This window comes from Bombina bombina, chromosome 1 (genome assembly GCF_027579735.1).
Source record: "Bombina bombina isolate aBomBom1 chromosome 1, aBomBom1.pri, whole genome shotgun sequence".
Classification (NCBI taxonomy): Eukaryota; Metazoa; Chordata; class Amphibia; order Anura; family Bombinatoridae; genus Bombina; species Bombina bombina.
In genome coordinates, this window is record NC_069499.1 from 248073105 (window position 1) to 248095999 (window position 22895).

At 41.9% G+C, this 22895-nt stretch overlaps 1 protein-coding gene across 1 annotated transcript in view; it reads right to left on the reverse strand.

Annotated features, from left to right (window-relative positions):
- VPS39 (VPS39 subunit of HOPS complex) overlaps positions 1–22895 on the reverse strand; it is a 251568-nt gene that overhangs the window by 117417 nt on the left and 111256 nt on the right. Inside the window, 1 exon segment of the mRNA XM_053697917.1 lies at positions 36–185. Within this exon segment, the coding sequence (XP_053553892.1) occupies positions 36–185 (150 nt within the window).

Here is a 22895-nt window from a genome sequence, read left to right on the forward strand (position 1 = left end):
ACTATGTTCCTGTCAAACTGATGACATATGACTACCTTGGTGGTGTTCAGTTTTCCATGATGTTGTTCCAAAACAGCAAGGGCAGCCTCAAGGTTAGTTTCAGGCAAATCCAACTTAATCCTGATAGGACCCAGGCAATGAACATCAGGCGGTGACAGATACATCCTGATCAATGACAAATAGACCTGCAGTAGAAAAAGGGAGGGACTGTATCATTCAAAAATATGGGACCTAGAAACTGATAGCATTACAAACAATATCTGATTACAATTGCAAGTTTTGTTTTTTTAAATTACAACAGATGTTAATATCACATGAATTATGTGAAATAAAAAATGGGGGAGGAAGAAATTGTTGTCTGATTGTATCAATGTATAAAGCGACTTGGTAATTTAGGGAAATAAGGAGCCAGTTATTCTACTACACATGAAAGGTAGGCCGGCCTGTTTTACAGGGATTAAACAGTTGTCAAAAACATGGGAGCCACCCACAACACTAAATTAGCACCCATACAAATGTTTGAGGAGCAACAAAGAAAAAGCCAAAATGTTAGGAGCCAGGATGAGGAAAAAAAAAACACAAAAAAAAAAAAAAAACTTCCATGCGACAGCACCTGATTCAGGAAATTAACAACCACTCCTCAGGATTTAGAGCATTGCAGCTGATGTAATCCACTTCAAAGTTTTTCACTCTCAGAATATGTATGACTGAAAGGCCTGGAACATAGGTCTTAGCCCCAGGTCAGTAGCTTTTTGTAAATCAACCTGACTGATATAGGTCATGGCTACAACTCTGAGTGCTTGCACCTGGAGGCATGTAATACCCTTCCTTTTACTTGAACATGGCAAGGCAGACTGTCTTGGGTTCTAGAATACTGATTGGGAGAGTTGCCTACCAGAGATACCATGTCCCTTTTAAAATCTGATGGTTGTTTCAGACTTCTCCCAAGCTGGATACATTTAAATGAGAATCACAATATCTGTCCTCTGAAAAAAAATAAAAAGGTAACACATATAAGGGGATATGCTGGTGGTAAACCTACAATAGTAGCAAAGTGCGGATGTCTATAGTCTAAAAAAAGTCTATAATCACAACCAGAGATAGACAGATTTGTACCAGCAACATTTCTCTCTCATAAACAACAGTCTAGATTATAACTAAAAAGACACAAACAGAAGGCTCCTAATGGTTGCAGCACTAATGTGCTGGATAAGGCAGGCTGAGCACACCCAGTGATTCAGGTCATTGATCTTTCAGTAATTGGATTCTCAAATACAGCAGACTCCACATACTTTTATTAAAGCATAACGAAGACACACAAAAACAATAACGTGCACCTGTTTGTGTGAATGAGGCTCAACTGCGGAGGACTGAACAGGTATCTTTGGGCCAGGACTGCATGAATTATAGGGAGTTGACTTTGAGCAAAACTATGAGTAAAATAATTTGATTTCCACAAAAGCAAGAGCCTCAAGGGAAGGGGTTGAATATTGGCATTTATTTTTGTCACATGGAATGCTGCTCCTGGGCTGTATATTGCCAGAGAGAATTTATTTTTTAATTATTGCCTATTTGGATACACACTCTCAATAAAAAAAGAAGGTTGTCCATCTCTGCTCTAGGGAACAAAATTAATTGTTTGTTCTCCGGAGAAAATCCTTCCCTCCTGTGATTTTCTTTGTAAAAACGTCCATGTTTGCACCAAAATAAGTTAAACAACATAAATGTGCACTTATAATTTTTGTCTGATTTGGGTTTTACCCACAGAACTCTATAAGTTTAAAACTGCTTACATTAGAGGAGCATTCATAAATAAAGAGCTTAACAGAGTGGACAAGACCAAGCTTGCTCAAAGGATCAACTGGGTTGACGACACCACCATGATTGAACGGTTTGAACCTAAATATTAAAAGGTCAAAAAACAGATCCTACCATCACAAAAAATTAAGACAAAAGGGTAAAAACCTTGCGAAATATTGGATCCTCAAATAAGGTACCATACATCAAGAGGATGGGTGGGAAAAACATAATTTATGTAAGAACTTACCTGATAAATTCATTTCTTTCATATTAGCAAGAGTCCATGAGCTAGTGACGTATGGGATACACATTCCTACCAGGAGGGGCAAAGTTTCCCAAACCTCAAAATGCCTATAAATACACCCCTCACCACACCCACAAATCAGTTTAACGAATAGCCAAGAAGTGGGGTGATAAGAAAAAAAGTGCAAAAGCATAAAAAATAAGGAATTGGAATAGTTGTGCTTTATACAAAAAAATCATAATCACCACAAAAAAAGGGTGGGTCTCATGGACTCTTGCTAATATGAAAGAAATGAATTTATCAGGTAAGTTCTTGCATAAATTATGTTTTCTTTCATGTAATTAGCAAGAGTCCATGAGCTAGTGACGTATGGGATAATAAATACCCAAGATGTGGAACTTCCACGCAAGAGTCACTAGAGAGGGAGGGATAAAATAAAGACAGCCAATTCCGCTGAAAAATAATCCACACCCCAAACAAAGTTTAAATCTTAGAATGAAAAAAACTGAAATTATAAGCAGAAGAATCAAACTGAAACAGCTGCCTGAAGTACTTTTCTACCAAAAACTGCTTCAGAAGAAGAAAACACATCAAAATGGTAGAATTTAGTAAAAGTATGCAAAGAAGACCAAGTAGCTGCTTTGCAAATCTGATCAACCGAAGCTTCATTCCTAAATGCCCAGGAAGTAGAAACTGACCTAGTCGAATGAGCTGTAATCCTTTGAGGCGGAGTTCTACCCGACTCAACATAAGCATGATGAATCAAAGACTTTAACCAAGACGCCAAAGAAACGGCAGAAGCCTTCTGACCTTTCCTAGAACCAGAAAAGATAACAAAGAGACTAGAAGTCTTTCGGAAATCTTTAGTAGCTTCAACATAATATTTCAAAGCTCTTACTACATCCAAAGAATGTAATGATCTTTCCTTAGAATTCTTAGGATTAGGACACAATGAAGGAACTACAATCTCTCTACTAATGTTGTTAGAATTCACAACCTTAGTTAAAAATTTAAATGAAGTCCGCAACACTGCCTTATCCTGATGAAAAATCAGAAAAGGAGATTCACAAGAAAGAGCAGATAATTCAGAAACTCTTCTAGCAGAAGAGATGGCCAAAAGAAACAAAACTTTCCAAGAAAGTAATTTAATATCTAGAGAATGCATAGGTTCAAAAGGAGGAGCTTGTAGAACTCCCAGAACCAAATTTAAACTCCAAGGAGGAGAAATTGACTTAATGACAGGTTTGATACGAACCAAAGCCTGTACAAAACAATGAATATCAGGAAGATTAGCAATCTTTCTGTGAACCAGCACAGAAAGAGCAGAAATTTGTCCTTTCAAGGAACTTGCAGACAAACCTTTATCCAGACCATCCTGAAGAAACTGTAAAATTCTCGGAATTCTAAAAGAATGCCAGGAAAATTGATGAGAAGAACACCAAGAAATGTAAGTCTTCCAGACTCGATAATATATCTTCCTAGACACAGATTTACGAGCTTGTAACATAGTATTAATTACGGAGTCAGAGAAACCTCTATGACTAAGAATCAAGCGTTCAATCTCCATACCTTCAAATTTAATGATTTGAGATCCTGATGGAAAAAAGGGCCTTGAGATAGAAGGTTTGGTCTTAATGGAAGAGTCCAAGGTTGGCAACTGGCCATCCGAACAAGATCCGCATACCAAAACCTGTGAGGCCATGCTGGAGCCACCAGCAGTACAAACGAACGCTCCTTTAGAATCTTGGAAATCACTCTTGGGAGAAGAACTAGAGGCGGAAAGATATAGGCAGGATGATACTTCCAAGGAAGCGACAATGCATCCACTGCCTCCGCCGGAGGATCCCTGGATCTGGACAGATACCTGGGAAGTTTCTTGTTTAGATGAGAAGCCATCAGATCTATTTCTGGAAGACCCCAGATTTGAACAATCTGAAGAAATACCTCTGGGTGAAGAGACCATTCACCCGAATGTAACGTCTGGCGACTGAGATAATCCGATTCCCAATTGTCTATACCTGGGATGTGAACCGCAGAAATTAGGAACTGGATTCCGCCCATACAAGTATTCAAGATACTTCTTTCATAGCCAGAAGACTGCGAGTCCCCCCTTGATGATTGACATATGCCACGATTGTGACATTGTCCGTCTGAAAACAAATGAACGATTCTCTCTTCAGAAGAGGCCACGATTGAAGAGCTCTGAAAATCACACGGAGTTCCAAAATGTTGATTGGTAATCTCGCCTCCTGAGATTCCCAAACCCCCTGCGCTGTCAGAGACCCCCATACTGCTCCCCAACTTGTCAGACTCGCATCTGTTGAGATCACAGTCCAGGTTGGAAGAACAAAAGAAGCCCCTTGAATTAAACGATGGTGATCTGTCCACCACGTCAGAGAGTGTCGTACAATCGGATTTAAAGATATTAACTGTGATATCTTTGTATAATCCCTGCACCACTGGTTCAGCATACAGAGCTGAAGAGGTCGCATGTGAAAACGAGCAAAGGGGATCGCGTCCGATGCAGCAGTCATAAGACCTAGAATTTCAATGCATAAAGCTACCGAAGGGAATGATTGAAACCGAAGGTTTCGACAGGCTGAAATCAATTTCAGACGTCTCGGACACTGAATCTATTTGGAAACCTAAAAAGGTTACCCTTGTCTGAGGAATCAATGAACTCTTTGGTAAATTGATCCTCCAACCATGTTCTTGAAGAAACGACACAAGTCGATTCGTATGAGATTCTGCTAAATGTGAAAACTGAGCAAGTACCAAGATATCGTCCAAATAAGGAAATACCACAATACCCTGTTCTCTGATTACAGAGAGAAGGGCACCGAGAACCTTTGAAAAAATCCTTGGAGCCGTTGCTAGGCCGAACGGCAGAGCCACAAATTGGTAATGCTTGTCTAGAAAAGAGAATCTCAGAAACAAAGTGATCTGGATGAATCGGAATATGCAGATATGCATCCTGCAAATCTATTGTGGACATATAATGCCCTTGCTGAACAAAAGGCAGAATAGTCCTTATAGTTACCATTTTGAATGTTGGTATCCTTACATATCGATTCAATATTTTTAAACCCAGAACTGGTCTGAAGGAATTCTCCTTCTTTGGTACAATGAATAGATTTGAGTAAAACCCCAGCCTTTGTTCCAGAACTGGAACTGGCACAATTACTCCAGCCAACTCTAGATCTAAAACAAATTTCAGAAATGCCTGAGCCTTCACTGGATTTATTGGAATGCGAGAAAGAAAAAATCTTCTTGCAGGTGGCCTTACCCTGAAACCTATTTTGTACCCTTGTGAAATAATGTTCTGAATCCAAAGACTGTGAATCGATTTGATCCAAATTTCTTTGAAAAATCATAATCTGCCCCCTACCAGCTATGCTGGAATGAGGGCCGCACCTTTATGTGGACTTGGGAGCTGGCTTTGGCTTTCTAAAAGGCTTGGATTTATTCCAGACTGGAGACTGTTTCCAGACAGAAACCGTTCCTTTAGGGGAAGGATCAGGCTTCTGTTCCTTATTCTGACGAAAGGAACGAAAACGATTAGCAGCCCTATATTTACATTTAAATTTTTTATCCTGAGGTAAAAAAGTTCCTTTCCCCCCAGTAACAGTTGTGAAATAATAGAATCCAACTGAGAACCAAACAATTTATTACCTTGGAAAGAAAGGGAAAGCAAAGTTGACTTAGAAGACATATCAGCATTCCAAGTTTTAAGCCATAAAGCTCTTCTAGCTAGAATAGCTAAAGACATATACCTGACATCAACTCTGATGATATCAAAGATGGCATCACAAATAAAGTTATTAGCATGTTGAAGAAGTTTAACAATGCTATGAGTATTATGATCTGACACTTGTTGCGCCAAAGCCTCCAACCAAAAAGTGGAAGCTGCAGCAACATCAGCCAAAGAAATAGCAGGCCTAAGAAGATTACCTGAACATAAATAAGCTTTCCTTAGAAAGGATTCAATCTTCCTATCTAAAGGATCCTTAAAGGAAGTACTATCTGCCGTAGGAATAGTAGTACGCTTAGCAAGAGTAGAGATAGCCCCATCAACTTTAGGGATTTTGTCCCAAAACTCTAATCTGTCAGATGGCACAGGATACAATTTCTTAAATCTTTTAGAAGGAGTAAAAGAATTACCCAGATTATTCCATTCCCTAGAAATTACTTCAGAAATAGCATCAGGGACAGGAAAACTTCCGGAATAACTACAGGAGATTTAAAAAACGAATTTAAACGCTTATTAGATTTAGTATCAAGAGGACTAGAATCCTCAATTTCTCAAGAACGAATAAATTCCATTTTAAATAAATATGACGATTTATCAGTGTCAATATCTGAGACAGAATCCTCTGAACCAGAAAAATCCTCATCAGAAACAGACAAATCAGAATGACTATGTTCATTTAAAAATTCATCTGAGAAATGAGAAGTTTTAAAAGAACTTTTACGTTTACTGGAAGGAGGAATAACAGACATAGCCTTCCTAATAGATTTAGAAACAAAATCTCTTATATTAACAGGAACATCCTGAGTATTAGATGTTGATTGAACAGCAACAGGTAATGGAATATTACTAATGGAAATTTTATCTGCATTAGCAAGTTTATCATGACATTCATCACAAACTACAGCCGGAGGAACAGATACCACAAGTTTACAACAAATACACTTAACTTTGGTAGAGCCAGCATCAGGCAGCGTTTTTCCAGAAGTAGCTTCTGATCCAGGGTCAATCTGAGACATCTTGCAATATGTAAGAGAAAAAACAACATATAAAGCAAAATCTATCAAATTCCTTAAATGACAGTTTCAGGAATCGGAAAGAATGCCAATGAACAAGCCTCTAGTAACCAGAAGCAAAAGAAAAATGAGACTTAAATAATGAGAAAAAAAGGTGGAGACAAAAATGACGCCCACATTTTTTAGCGCCAAAAAAGACGCCCACATTATTGGCGCCTAAAATGCTTTTGGTGCCAAGAATGACGCCACATCCGGTGACGCCGACACTTTTGGCGCAAAACGTCAAAAAAATGACGTAATCACGAACAACTTCCGGCGACAAGTATGACGCCGGAAATGACAAAGAATTTTTTTGCGCCAAAAAAGTCTGCGCCAAGAATGACGCAATAAAATGAAGCATTTTCAGCCCCCACGAGCCTAACAGCCCACAGAGAAAAAAGTCAATTTTAAAGGTGAGAAAAAAAATTGAAAATTCAAATGCATTATCCCAAATAATGAAACTGTCTGTCTGAAATAAGGAATATTGATCATCCTGAATCAAGGCAAATAAATGTTTAAACACATATATTTAGAACTTTTACATAAAAGTGCCCAACCATAGCTTAGAGTGTCACAAAAAATAAGATTTACTTACCCCAGGACACTCATCTACATGTAGTAGAAAGCCAAACCAGTACTGAAACGAGAATCAGTAGAGGTAATGGTATATAAGAGTATATCGTCGATCTGAAAAGGGAGGTAAGAGATGAATCTCTACGACCGATAACAGAGAACCTATGAAATAGATCCCGTAGAAGGAGACCATTGAATTCAAATAGGCAATACTCTCCTCACATCCCTCTGACATTCACTGCACACTGAGAGGAAAACCGGGCTCCAGCCTGCTGCGAAGCGCATATCAACGTAGAATCTAGCACAAACTTACTTCACCACCTCCATGGGAGGCAAAGTTTGTAAAACTGATTTGTGGGTGTGGTGAGGGGTGTATTTATAGGCATTTTGAGGTTTGGGAAACTTTGCCCCTCCTGGTAGGAATGTATATCCCATACGTCACTAGCTCATGGACTCTTGCTAATTACATGAAAGAAATATAATTTATGTAAGAACTTACCTGATAAATTCATTTCTTTCATATTGGTAAGAGTCCATGAGCTAGTGACGTATGGGATATACATTCCTACCAGGAGGGGCAAAGTTTCCCAAACCTCAAAATGCCTATAAATACACCCCTCACCACACCCACAATTCAGTTCAACGAATAGCCAAGAAGTGGGGTAATAAGAAAGGAGCGAAAGCATCAACAAGGAATTGGAATAATTGTGCTTTATACAAAAAAATCATAACCACCACAAAAAGGGTGGGCCTCATGGACTCTTGCCAATATGAAAGAAATTAATTTATCATGTAAGTTCTTACATAAATTATGTTTTCTTTCATGTAATTGGCAAGAGTCCATGAGCTAGTGACGTATGGGATAGCAAATACCCAAGATGTGGAACTCCACGCAAGAGTCACTAGAGAGGGAGGGATAAAAATAAAGACAGCCAATTCCGCTGAAAAAGAATCCACAACCCAAATCAAAAGTTTTAATCTTTATAATGAAAAAAACTGAAATTAGAAGCAGAAGAATCAAACTGAAACAGCTGCCTGAAATACTTTTCTACCAAAAACTGCTTCTGATGAAGAGAAAACATCAAAATGGTAGAATTTAGTAAAAGTATGCAAAGAAGACCAAGTTGCTGCTTTGCAAATCTGATCAACAGAAGCTTCATTCTTAAAAGCCCAGGAAGTAGAAACTGACCTAGTAGAATGAGCCGTAATCCTCGGAGGCGGGGACTTACCCGACTCCAAATAAGCATGATGAATCAAAAACTTTAACCAAGATGCCAAAGAAATGGAAGAAGCCTTCTGACCTTTCCTAGAACCAGAAAAGATAACAAATGGACTAGAATTCTTTCTGAAATCTTTAGTAGCTTCAACATAATATTTCAAAGCTCTTACCACATCCAAAGAATGTAAAGATCTTTCCAAAGAATTCTTAGGATTAGGACACAACAAAGGGACAACAATTTCTCTACTAATGTTGTTGGAATTCACAACTTTAGGTAAAAATTTAAATGAAGGGGGCGGAGCCGGCAGCTGACATGAGTGCAGCTTAACTCCGGAGCTCCGCCGCAAATAGCCCTCAATCACACAAATATCCTGGCCATCCACCTCAGAATCGCCTTCATAGGCACTGGCAATTAAATATCTAAACCCTAGAAAGGGCAGCGGGGCTAACTTGTAACGCTCCGGAGCACTTAGATCTCAGCATCCACACGGCCGCCACAGGCCGCATCTCGCACCAGACTCACCACCCACCTTTCCTGGGGCCTTACCGTCTGTCACGGAGCCCCTACAGAAGCGCCAATACAGCGGATCACCACCCTACAGCCTAACCTACCCTCCGGACTGATCTCCCACCAGGCCGCACAGTGAACCGGATAGCGGCCACAACTTTAGACCGGGGATTGGGCCTACCGCGGCACTCAAAACGGACCCGGGTAAGCCAGCAATCATACAGCTTCTGCCCACAACACAGCGGTATTGCCGAACAGGCCCCTGTACCCCCTTCATCAGCCTTCATAAACTCTCACACTAAAGGGCAACCTTATCTGGGGTTTGGGCCTATCATTAAAGACAAAACAGAAAACAGCAAGCTTTGCTGCCCACACTAAACTAGTGTCTAAGCCTACCTAAAACTGCACCTTAGAAGCCTAAAATACCCTCACAGGAGGCCCCCCCTCATATGGGTTATTAACCTCTGACAAGGTAAAACAAGCATAAATCAAAAGGAGGGGAAAGAAAGGCAGGAATACAAAGACACAAAAAGAAAAACTAAAAGAATAAGGGAGAATACAACAAAATAAAGACACTACCCTCTTTTAATTCTCCAGGAACCAGCTCCTCATATACACGCTGCCTTGTTCCACCTGCAGCCTTAACCTAACATTTGCCAAACGTCCTCTATAAGGTGACACCATCCAGTGCAAGGTCACCCCACTTTCTTCTTTGTTTATCACCTTGCCACCTATCTGACCCACATACTATCCAAAATGACGTCAAAACGCAATACAAAACAAGACAAATTGATCAAACCTGCAACAGGTAAATCCCTCACTATGTCCTCTTTCCTACAATGCCCTGACCCAATCTCTCCTACCAGCCGCAGGCCCAGGGAAAAATCCCCCCCTGCACACTCACAAGAACTGCAAGCAAGCAACACCCAGCCAGAAAACTGTCCACTCTCACCCACCTTCCTCAAAAATTTGCAGTCAAAACAAGATATTGCAGATATAGTACGATCCTGCATAAGAGAGGAACTTGCGGAAATGAAACAGGACATTCACACATTAGGTTTTCAAGTTGAAACCCTAGAGAGTAATCAGGACACTATCAAGAAGATGTACATCAACTAAACGAGCAGCTCGCTTCCCAACATGAAACTATCCTCTCACTTCAAGAAAAATTAGACGATTTAGAGAACCGCAGCAGGCGCAAAAACATGCGCATCAGGGGGGTACCTGAATCAATTCTACCCAGAGACTTTCCAGTCTATCTCCAAGACCTATTCCGCCATTTAAAAGACTCATCCTTTCCAGACGATATCCAATGAGTCAGGGCACACAGGACATTACGACCAAAGCCACCCGACTCAGCCCCACCTAGAGACATTGTGATACGCTTCAAAGTATTCCAAGAAAAGGAAATGCTCTTGAATCAATCTCGCAAAAATCAACCTATACGTTTCAGGGGCAACGTATTACAATTCTTTCAAGATTTGTCAACTCGGACCCTGCAACGCAGGAAAGAATTCTCACCCCTTACAACCCTACTCAGGAACAAGAAGATTCCATACAGATGGGGCTTCCCTACGAACGTCTGGACCATCAGCAACAACACCCGCGTAGTCTGCAAATCTCCAGAGGACATTCAATCATTTTGCACATCACTTGGACTGGACCCTCCTAAAGAAACACCCCCTCCGGGGCAGAAAACACCCCAAAACCCCAAGAGACTAAGCAATCCTGCAGAGCCTTGGCACACCGCCATTCACAAAAAAACCAAGCCTTTGAGTACAGCAGCTAGAAGCCAACTCCCCTCTAGCCCTACCTCCTCCTGCAGCCAGTCGCCTTAAAGACGAACTACCTATATTCCAACCCTCAGAGACGTTGCACATCACTTTGAACTTTGGGTAATGTTTTCTTTTTAATTTGGATGAATATAATTGAATGCTATGCCCTCTGTTCTCTCCCATCTACCACTTACCTTCTCACCCCCCTCCTAAAACCCTTTCCCCACTGCCCCCCCACCCCCCCTCCCCCTTCCCTCCCTCCCTTCCCATCACCTACCCCAAGCCAGGATGTCTGTCAAATTAACCCTAAGCAAAAAAAAAAAAAGGACTATTAGGGCTCTTTGCGGTATTACCCCCGCACTGCTCTCAATTATGCCCTACAATAGGATGAGAGACTTTTTCACCATTTGTTTGTTGTTCTTCATAGTTCAGTTCACGCTTGTTATAATCATCAATGTTATAATGTTAACCATGATTTATTGTTCATATTGTTGTACTTTTTATGCACCTTTTTATTCTCCTGCAGGTATTCTGTCACACAGACTGTACCCTACCATAACAGGTCCACATCTACTATACTGTCTCATCTTGTCAAAACATCAACCACCACTACACCATGACGTCCAAAGACACCATTGACCAGACAAGAACACCAACCCTCCTTACGCAAAATGCAAAGGGACTGAACTCTCCACACAAAAGATCAAAAGCCTTACTTGACCTATCCAAAAGACAGGCCGATATCTTGTTTCTACAAGAAACCCACTTCAGACGCAATAGGGAACCCAAGTACTTTGGTAAGACCTACACCACACACTACCACAGTTCTAATACTTCTAAGAGCGGTGGGGTCAGCATTTTAATTCACAAATCGCTCCCCTTTACCCTGTTACATGCAGCGAAAGACTCAGATGGCAGGTTCCTCGCCCTAGTGGGACTGCTTTTTGGCAGGCCAATCACATTAATCAACATTTACGCCCCAAACACTAATCAAACCCCCTTCTTCAAATATATACTTAATAGAATAGTCAACATCGCAAAGGGCCCCACTTTCTTTGCTGGCGACTTCAATGTACCATTGCAACCCATAAAGGATAGCTCTAACCCCAATGTTACTATCTCTAAAAAAATCACAAACACACTTTGGGTAGGACTACGAAACCTTAACCTACACGACACTTGGCGTTTCATCCACCCGGACACTAGGGATTATACTTTCTTTTCACATCCCAACAAGACGTACAGTCGCTTAGACTATATCTTTTCCAACCAGGCATCTTTAACCTTGGTTAAAAGATGTGATATCTCCCCCACATCATGGTCCGACCACTCCGCAATAAAACTCAAAATCTCTTGGCCAAATACACCCGTAACACCATACATATGGAAACTAGATAATAACTTACTAAACGACCCAGCCACCATAACAAAGATTAGCTCCACCATACAGGAATACTTCCACCTAAATACACTCTCGGTAGACAATAAATACACAATCTGGGAAGCACATAAGTGCGTGATCAGAGGGGAGCTAATTAAACTTAAAAATCAATACCAGAAGTCGCAGAGACAATTATATAAAGAGCTCTCAGACACGTTTGCCCGCCTAGATTTAGCCCATAAGCTGTCCCCAACTGATCCGCTAATAACTGCTAATCTACAAGATGCCAGACAAGCTTTAGATAACTTTCTTCAAATTGAATACCAGTCACTTAGGACAAAAACCAACAGCATGTTCTTTCATGAGAGCAATAGATCAGGGAAGCTTCTAGCCAGGGCCTTAAAAAAAAAGAGACTTAAAGCATACATAAACGAAATTAAGCGACCCCACCCCCCCCGCTACTCTCACTACCACTACCGACATCTTACAATCTTTCCACGACTATTATTCAAAACTCTATAACATCAACAAAAATTCCACACCAAATGGGCCCTCCCCGGAACTACTCTCTTACCTGGCGCAAGCACAGTTACCCAAAATAACACCTGAGCAAACTCGACATCTTAACAGCCCTATTTCCCAATCCGAAATACTTGTGGCTATTAAATCACTTGACAACGGGAAGAGCCCCGGCCCAGACGGCTTCACAGGGAAATATTATCACACCTTCTCCTCCCTACTCCTACCCCATCTCACTCTGCTTTTTAACGAAGTATCAGAAACTAACCCTTTCCCTCAATCAATGCTAGAAGCACAAGTTGCAGTGTTACCAAAACCAGGCAAACCCCCCACCACACCTACCAATTTCCGCCCAATATCCCTTTTAAACACAGACATCAAGTTATACGCCAAGATACTTGCCACCCATATCAATAACATACTGCCGCCAATCGTACACATTAACCAAGCTGGATTCACCCCCCTTAGAGAAACCAAAGACAACACCACTAAAATCCTTCTTCTAATGGAATACGCTGCCACTAACGGCATACCCTCCGCATTCATCTCCATGGATGCGGAAAAAGCCTTTGATAGGCTGGATTGGCTTTTTTTACAGACAACCCTAAAACAATTTGGCTTTGAACAATCGTTCATAGGAAAAATATTCTCCCTCTACAACCGCCCCCAGGCAAAAATCAAACTAAATGATACACTCTCCCAACCATTCGACATCACAAACGGCACACGACAGGGATGCCCTCTCTCCCCTATTTTGTTTGTCCTCGCCATGGAGGTCCTTGCCTCCTACATCAGGCACAATGAGGCTATACATGGAATCAAAATAGCACACCAAGAGTACAAAGTCACTCTGTACGCTGACGATCTCTTTCTCACCATCACACAACCCGAATTGTCACTTCCATCACTTATGCAAACCCTCCACACTTATGGCACCTTCTCCAACTTTAAAATCAACATTACAAAATCAGAATTATTACCCATAGGGCTGCGCGAGAACGACCTGGATGCAATACGATCAATAGCCCACTTTCGCCTTCAATGCCAATCCATCAAGTACCTAGGTGTCCACATCTCCCCGCACTTACAGGTCATACTCGACTTAAATTTCAAAGCCATTTTTAACACAATAACTGCTTTACTTAGGTCTTGGAGCAACAAGCCTATCTCTTGGCTGGGTAGGATCAATTCAGTGAAGATGACCCTCCTTCCCAAGTTATTATACCTCTTTCAAACCCTACCAATTCCCACCCCAAACCCCCTAATCCATAAACTTCAAAAATCTATTATCTCCTACATCTGGCAACATAAGAGACCTAGAATAGCCACTACCACATTATACCGCCCCAAGGAACTAGGCGGCCTAGGGATCCCAAACTTAATGCAATACAGACTAGCCTCCTTCTACTCCCGAATTATCCACTGGAGTAGACACTCAGAGCATAAAGAATGGGTGCTCCTCGAGCACTTACTATCCTCCACCACCCACCTGAGCAGCAAATGCTGGCTACCATCCAATAAACGAAACCTACCAATACACCTCCCAACTATAACCAAAGAGACATTCAAGATGTGGGACTCGCACATTAAACGCCAAAACCACATATCAACAATACCCTCCCCACTAACCCCTCTCAACGACAATCCCGACCTCCCTGTTAAACTCCTCCTACAAGTAACCCAAACCCCCTATATATCCAGGGGCTTCCCTTGCCACGCAATACTTATAAACGGGAAACCCAAGACTCTACCCGAAATCATATCAACACTAGGGACCACACAATTAAACTGGTTCCAACACCAACAGCTTTCAGACTTCATTACTAAACACCCCAAGAAAACCCAACTCACACGCCCTTTAACCAGCTTCGAAAGCAGCTGTATTAACGAAACATTGAACAAAGGCTTTCTTTCATTCACACATCGACTACTCATGCAACCGTATCAACTCTCCCTCCCCTCTTATATACAAAAGTGGGAAAAAGAGATCGGCTCCACTCAAACCCATAAAGATTGGCTGCAGATCGTTCACTATATGACAAAATCTTCATCCTCCATTTATATAATGGAGATGAACGTCAAACTTCTGTACAGATGGTATTACACCCCATACCGACTACATACCATCCTCCCCAAGCTCTCACCAAACTGTTGGAGGGGCTGCAACGACATAGGCACCCCAACACATATATGGTGGACATGTCCTGTCGCCCAAGAGTACTGGAAATCAATCAAAGTAGAATTTGAAATTCTCTTATCAACAAATCTTGAACTAAATATCTGGTTTTTCCTTTTTAACAAGTTCACTAAAATAAAATGTAAACTAAGACTGGCATTACTAACTATTATGACAAACTCGGCAAAACGATTGATACCAAAGCACTGGAAAAACCATAGCCTCCCGTCAGTCTCAATTTGGAAAGAAACTACCTCTCAGTCCCTCAAACTAGAAAAACACCACTATAACCGCAATAAACAGACAGACGACTACCACTCCATTTGCTTCCTATGGGAAGAATACCTCAATCACACAAAACCCCCACATACCACATAAGGAACCCTACAATACCTTTCCTTTACATACCTACCTTTACATTCCATTGCTTGCAAACGACAATGGACCTCTCAGCCCCAACGGACTCTCCACCTATCTTCTCGACCTTACAACCCTTCTCTTTTCTACCTGCAGGAATCATGCAACCAGACTATATTTTATACAGTTAAATACCTAATTAGATACTTTCTTTTATTTAACCAATAATTACTCTCACCGTTGTTGACCCATAAAGGGTATCTTATTTACTATAAAAGGAAAAAAAAAGAAAAAAAGGGAATTACCTTTCTCTCTGTATGTCAATTAAACTTTCTTTGTTATTCCCTTGTAACTTATAGAATTGCCAAAACAAAACAAAAGACTGATGCATATGTACCATTTTGCAAATTCTCATGTTTGTATTATTTATACGTTTTTCAATAAAGCATTTAAAACCAAAAAAAAAAAAAAAAAATTTAAATGAAGTCCGCAAAACCGCCTTATCCTGATGAAAAATCAGAAAAGGAGACTCACAAGAAAGAGCAGATAATTCAGAAACTCTTCTAGCAGAAGAGATGGCCAAAAGGAACAATACTTTCCAAGAAAGTAATTTAATGTCCAGAGAATGCATAGGCTCAAACGGAGGAGCCTGTAAAGCTCTCAAAACCAAATTAAGACTCCAAGGAGGAGAAATTGGCTTAATGACAGGCTTGATGCGATCCAAAGCCTGTACAAAACAATGAATATCAGGAAGATTAGCAATTTTTCTATGAAACAGAACAGAAAGAGCAGAGATTTCTCCTTTCAAGGAACTTGCAGACAAACCCTCCAAACCATCCTGAAGAAACTGTTAAATTCTAGGAATTCTAAAAGAATGCCAAGAGAATTTATGAGAAGAACACCATGAAATATAAGTCTTCCAAACTCTGTAAAAAATCTTTCTCGACGGGGGCGGAGCCAGCTACTAGACAGTCCAGACGTGTTTTCATGTAGCTCCTGGTTCTTAAGCAGTTTTATGGATTAACATATTAATTAAAAGCTTAAAACTTTCTCTTTCTCATATCCTGAAGACCTCAGATACATGCCTAACGCTGCACAGGAAACAGAAACGCACAATTTCTGCAGATATTTGAACAGCATGTACTCCTAAGTGATGCCATGCGGTCCGGACCACCATGCAGCATACCGCACTCCTACTATAACCTCTAGTCAGCTTGACCAGCCAAAGATTATCAGCTATTCTGCAGTACAATGGAGGATCTTCATGAAATCAAAGCCCTGCTCATAGAATTACAGCTTCGAATGACGAGCCAATTTAATTGCTTGAGTAACGTCATACGATGAGGTTATGAGCATAAAGAGGCACCTGCAGTGGTAATGGAGGAACGAGCGGATCTCCGGTTTCACCCACAGACTTCTCAAGCTCCACTTACTGTGAACCAGAATACTACGATACCGCCATACAAGATTTCGGTATCCTCCTCTCCTGGGATCCCTCATGCACTAGGTGATACTGTCTGCTTGTGGGAAAGAGCAGGATCTCAGCTGCCTGGCGTGTCGCCATCTAAGTATGATAGCAGCCTTATTGTCACCCCAAATGTGATGAGATCTGGTCTAAGCTCAGATTATTATGCAATCCCCCGCAGCTTGGGCTGTAGCACTTACTCTCCCTGGTATCCTAAGTTTGCGACTAGTGTACTGTTTGTAGAGGAAGGGACGCTGCGCACACATGGCTCAGGGCCTGTTACCGGGCTTATCACACAGATTTGGTCAGTTCACGTTCCAGGGCCTGTTACCGGGCTTATCACACAGATTTGGTCAGTTCACGTTCCAGATGACCGCACAGCTTCCGGGTTGACCTTCCCAGTGGCTCCTGGGTTTCTGGACCTTAGAACCGGAGTAGGGTATAGAATGCGAAAGTGTTCCTCAGTACTTACACCGCATGCTCTGCTCTTGTTGCCTGCTAGATCTCACAGGAAGATCGCCATTGGAATCGGTTAGATACATGCTGCAAGTCTCTCTGCATTCTGAGCTGCTCTAGCAACTTAGACCTCTAAACCTAACTTATTGCCTTACTAGAAGAGTTCTTGCCAATCAGAGTGATTTTTTTTTCTGGACTCTAGAATTGTATTTATTTGTTTAATTACTATGATGCCAGTAACTAGTCGACATCTCCCTTACAGGGCTCTTACAGTATACTTATGACTTTTGGACCTGCTTCTTTGCAGCAAGTGTATGATTAGCCCCTGGTATTCAAGCCAATAATAGTCTAGATCTACTGGCAAACCTTATTATTAGATATATATAACAAGATTTCTCTTGGCATATTCTATAATTGCTAATGACGATATGGTTAACATGTCTGATGTGGTGTTCTGACGTAGTATTTTATTTTGCACATATGGTTTCAATTTAACTTTGTTCTTCTGCTACTTCCTACTGGCAGTACTTGAAATCGTTATATTAATATCTAGCCATCGTTAACTTATAAATGTAACTTTAATATTTTTCACTTATTGAGAATGCACATTGCTGATCCTTATTCTGGTGTATTATGTTTTGTTGGATGCAGTTCCTATTGTTCTTTATCAGCTATATGATAGTAATATGTTTACCTATTAACTAAGGCTCAAAAGAGCATTATATCTCCTTTAACTGCTAGCAACACTCTATAGACAGCTGTCTCTTGTTCTACCTCCTAGATCTTACTAATTTCATAACATTAACCTAGCTTAACATATACATATATTTTGGAATGCCCTATTGTAGATTTTTTGTCCTAGAGTACTGGATTTGTTCCCTAGTGTAAGTGAGCTATTTACAGTCTGCGTAATATGGATCATGGTAATTGATAATTTCCCTGTCCTAGTGGAATATATACATTGCATTATGTGAAACTACCTGCATATCCTGCTTTCTAAGCTATTGAGCTATTATATTAAATATTGTCACCTTTTTGTCTAGCTCTATATGAGCATAACCTTTATCTTTTTACTACAACACTCCCAGAACCATAAGTGAGTTGGCATGGATGTGGCTTACTGAACCTTAGTTAAATTCATGACCTCCCCAGACTGCATACAAACTGTTTATGTACCATACTAATATTGGGACTCCTGAAAAACAGAATTTATGTTTACCTGATAAATTACTTTCTCCAACGGTGTGTCCGGTCCACGGCGTCATCCTTACTTGTGGGATATTCTCTTCCCCAACAGGAAATGGCAAAGAGCCCAGCAAAGCTGGTCACATGATCCCTCCTAGGCTCCGCCTACCCCAGTCATTCGACCGACGTTAAGGAGGAATATTTGCATAGGAGAAACCATATGATACCGTGGTGACTGTAGTTAAGAAAATAAATTATCAGACCTGATTAAAAAAAAACCAGGGCGGGCCGTGGACCGGACACACCGTTGGAGAAAGTAATTTATCAGGTAAACATAAATTCTGTTTTCTCCAACATTGGTGTGTCCGGTCCACGGCGTCATCCTTACTTGTGGGAACCAATACCAAAGCTTTAGGACACGGATGAAGGGAGGGAGCAAATCAGGTCACCTAAATGGAAGGCACCACGGCTTGCAAAACCTTTCTCCCAAAAATAGCCTCAGAAGAAGCAAAAGTATCAAACTTGTAAAATTTGGTAAAAGTGTGCAGTGAAGACCAAGTCGCTGCCCTACATATCTGATCAACAGAAGCCTCGTTCTTGAAGGCCCATGTGGAAGCCACAGCCCTAGTGGAATGAGCTGTGATTCTTTCAGGAGGCTGCCGTCCGGCAGTCTCGTAAGCCAATCTGATGATGCTTTTAATCCAAAAAGAGAGAGAGGTAGAAGTTGCTTTTTGACCTCTCCTTTTACCAGAATAAACAACAAACAAGGAAGATGTTTGTCTAAAATCCTTTGTAGCATCTAAATAGAATTTTAGAGCGCAAACAACATCCAAGTTGTGCAACAAACGTTCCTTCTTCGAAACTGGTTTCGGACACAAAGAAGGCACGACTATCTCCTGGTTAATGTTTTTGTTAGAAACAACCTTTGGAAGAAAACCAGGTTTAGTACGTAAAACCACCTTATCTGCATGGAACACCAGATAAGGAGGAGAACACTGCAGAGCAGATAATTCTGAAACTCTTCTAGCAGAAGAAATTGCAACCAAAAAAAAAACTTTCCAAGATAATAACTTAATATCAACGGAATGTAAGGGTTCAAACGGAACCCCCTGAAGAACTGAAAGAACTAGGTTGAGACTCCAAGGAGGAGTCAAAGGTTTGTAAACAGGCTTGATTCTAACCAGAGCCTGAACAAAGGCTTGAACATCTGGCACAGCTGCCAGCTTTTTGTGAAGTAACACAGACAAGGCAGAAATCTGTCCCTTCAAGGAACTTGCAGATAATCCTTTCTCCAATCCTTCTTGAAGAAAGGATAGAATCTTAGGAATCTTAACCTTGTCCCAAGGAAATCCTTTAGATTCACACCAACAGATATATTTTTTCCATATTTTGTGGTAAATTTTTCTAGTTACAGGCTTTCTGGCCTGAACAAGAGTATCAATAACAGAATCCGAGAACCCTCGTTTTGATAAGATCAAGCGTTCAATCTCCAAGCAGTCAGCTGGAGTGAGACCAGGTTCGGATGTTCGAACGGACCTTGAACAAGAAGGTCTCGTCTCAAAGGTAGCTTCCATGGTGGAGCCGGTGACATATTCACCAGATCTGCATACCAAGTCCTGCGTGGCCACGCAGGAGCTATCAAGATCACCGACGCCCTCTCCTGATTGATCCTGGCTACCAGCCTGGGGATGAGAGGAAACGGCGGGAATACATAAGCTAGTTTGAAGGTCCAAGGTGCTACTAGTGCATCTACTAGAGTCGCCTTGGGATCCCTGGATCTGGACCCGTAGCAAGGAACCTTGAAGTTCTGACGAGAGGCCATGAGATCCATGTCTGGAATGCCCCACAGTTGAGTAATTTGGGCAAAGATTTCCGGATGGAGTTCCCACTCCCCCGGATGCAATGTCTGACGATTCAGAAAATCCGCTTCCCAATTTTCCACTCCTGGGATGTGGATAGCAGACAGGTGGCAGGAGTGAGTCTCCGCCCATAGAATGATTTTGGTCACTTCTTCCATCGCCAGGGAACTCCTTGTTCCCCCCTGATGGTTGATGTACGCAACCGTCGTCATGTTGTCTGATTGAAACCGTATGAACTTGGCCTGTGCTAGCTGAGGCCAAGCCTTGAGAGCATGGAATATCGTTCTCAGTTCCAGAATATTTATCGGTAGAAGAGATTCTTCCCGAGACCAAAGACCCTGAGCTTTCAGGGGTCCCCAGACCGCGCCCCAGCCCATCAGACTGGCGTCGGTCGTGACAATGACCCACTCTGGTCTGCGGAAGCTCATCCCCTGTGACAGGTTGTCCAGGGACAGCCACCAACGGAGTGAGTCTCTGGTCCTCTGATTTACTTGTATCTTCGGAGACAAGTCTGTATAGTCCCCATTCCACTGACTGAGCATGCACAGTTGTAATGGTCTTAGATGAATGCGCGCAAAAGGAACTATGTCCATTGCCGCTACCATCAAACCTATTACTTCCATGCACTGCGCTATGGAAGGAAGAGGAACGGAATGAAGTGTTTGACAAGAGTTTAGAAGTTTTGTTTTTCTGGCCTCTGTCAGAAAAATCCTCATTTCTAAGGAGTCTATTATTGTTCCCAAGAAGGGAACCCTTGTCGACGGAGATAGAGAACTCTTTTCCACGTTCACTTTCCATCCGTGAGATCTGAGAAAGGCCAGGACTATGTCCGTGTGAGCCTTTGCTTGAGGAAGGGACCACGCTTGAATCAGAATGTCGTCCAAGTAAGGTACTACTGCAATGCCCCTTGGTCTTAGCACCGCTAGAAGGGACCCTAGTACCTTTGTGAAAATCCTTGGAGCAGTGGCTAATCCGAAAGGAAGCGCCACGAACTGGAAATGCTTGTCCAGGAATGCGAACCTTAGGAACCGATGATGTTCCTTGTGGATAGGAATATGTAGATACGCATCCTTTAAATCCACCGTGGTCATGAATTGACCTTCCTGGATGGAAGGAAGAATTGTCCGAATGGTTTCCATTTTGAACGATGGAACCTTGAGAAACTTGTTTAAGATCTTGAGATCTAAGATTGGTCTGAACGTTCCCTCTTTTTTGGGAACTATGAACAGATTGGAGTAGAACCCCATCCCTTGTTCTCCTAATGGAACAGGATGAATCACTCCCATTTTTAACAGGTCTTCTACACAATGTAAGAATGCCTGTCTCTTTATGTGGTCTGAAGACAATTGGGACCTGTGGAACCTCCCCCTTGGGGGGAGCCCCTTGAATTCCAGAAGATAACCTTGGGAGACTATTTCTAGTGCCCAAGGATCCAGAACATCTCTTGCCCAAGCCTGAGCAAAGAGAGAGAGTCTGCCCCCCACCAGATCCAGTCCCGGATCGGGGGCCAACATTTCATGCTGTCTTGGTAGCAGAGGCAGGTTTCTTGGCCTGCTTTCCCTTGTTCCAGCCTTGCATTGGTCTCCAGGCTGGCTTGGCTTGAGAAGTATTACCCTCCTGCTTAGAGGACGTAGCACTTGGGGCTGGTCCGTTTCTACGAAAGGGACGAAAATTAGGTTTATTTTTGGCCTTGAAAGACCTATCCTGAGGAAGGGCGTGGCCCTTACCCCCAGTGATATCAGAGATAATCTCTTTCAAGTCAGGGCCAAACAGCGTTTTCCCCTTGAAAGGAATGTTAAGGAGTTTGTTCTTGGAAGACGCATCCGCTGACCAAGATTTCAACCAAAGCGCTCTGCGCGCCACAATAGCAAACCCAGAATTCTTCGCCGCTAACCTAGCCAATTGCAAAGTGGCGTCTAGGGTGAAAGAATTAGCCAATTTCAGAGCACGGATTCTGTCCATAATCTCCTCATAAGGAGGAGAATCGCTATCGATCGCCTTTACTAGCTCATCGAACCAGAAACACGCGGCTGTAGTGACAGGGACAATGCATGAAATTGGTTGTAGAAGGTAACCTTGCTGAACAAACATCTTTTTAAGCAAACCTTCTAATTTTTTATCCATAGGATCTTTGAAAGCACAACTATCTTCTATGGGTATAGTGGTGCGTTTGTTTAAAGTAGAAACCGCTCCCTCGACCTTGGGGACTGTCTGCCATAAGTCCTTTCTGGGGTCGACCATAGGAAACAATTTTTTAAATATGGGGGGAGGGACGAAAGGTATACCGGGCCTTTCCCATTCTTTAATTACAATGTCCGCCACCCGCTTGGGTATAGGAAAAGCTTCTGGGAGCCCCGGGACCTCTAGGAACTTGTCCATTTTACATAGTTTCTCTGGGATGATCAAATTCTCACAATCATCCAGAGTGGATAATACCTCCTTAAGCAGAGCGCGGAGATGTTCCAACTTAAATTTAAATGTAATCACATCGGGTTCAGCTTGTTGAGAAATTTTCCCTGAATCTGAAATTTCTCCCTCAGACAAAACCTCCCTGGCCCCCTCAGACTGGTGTAGG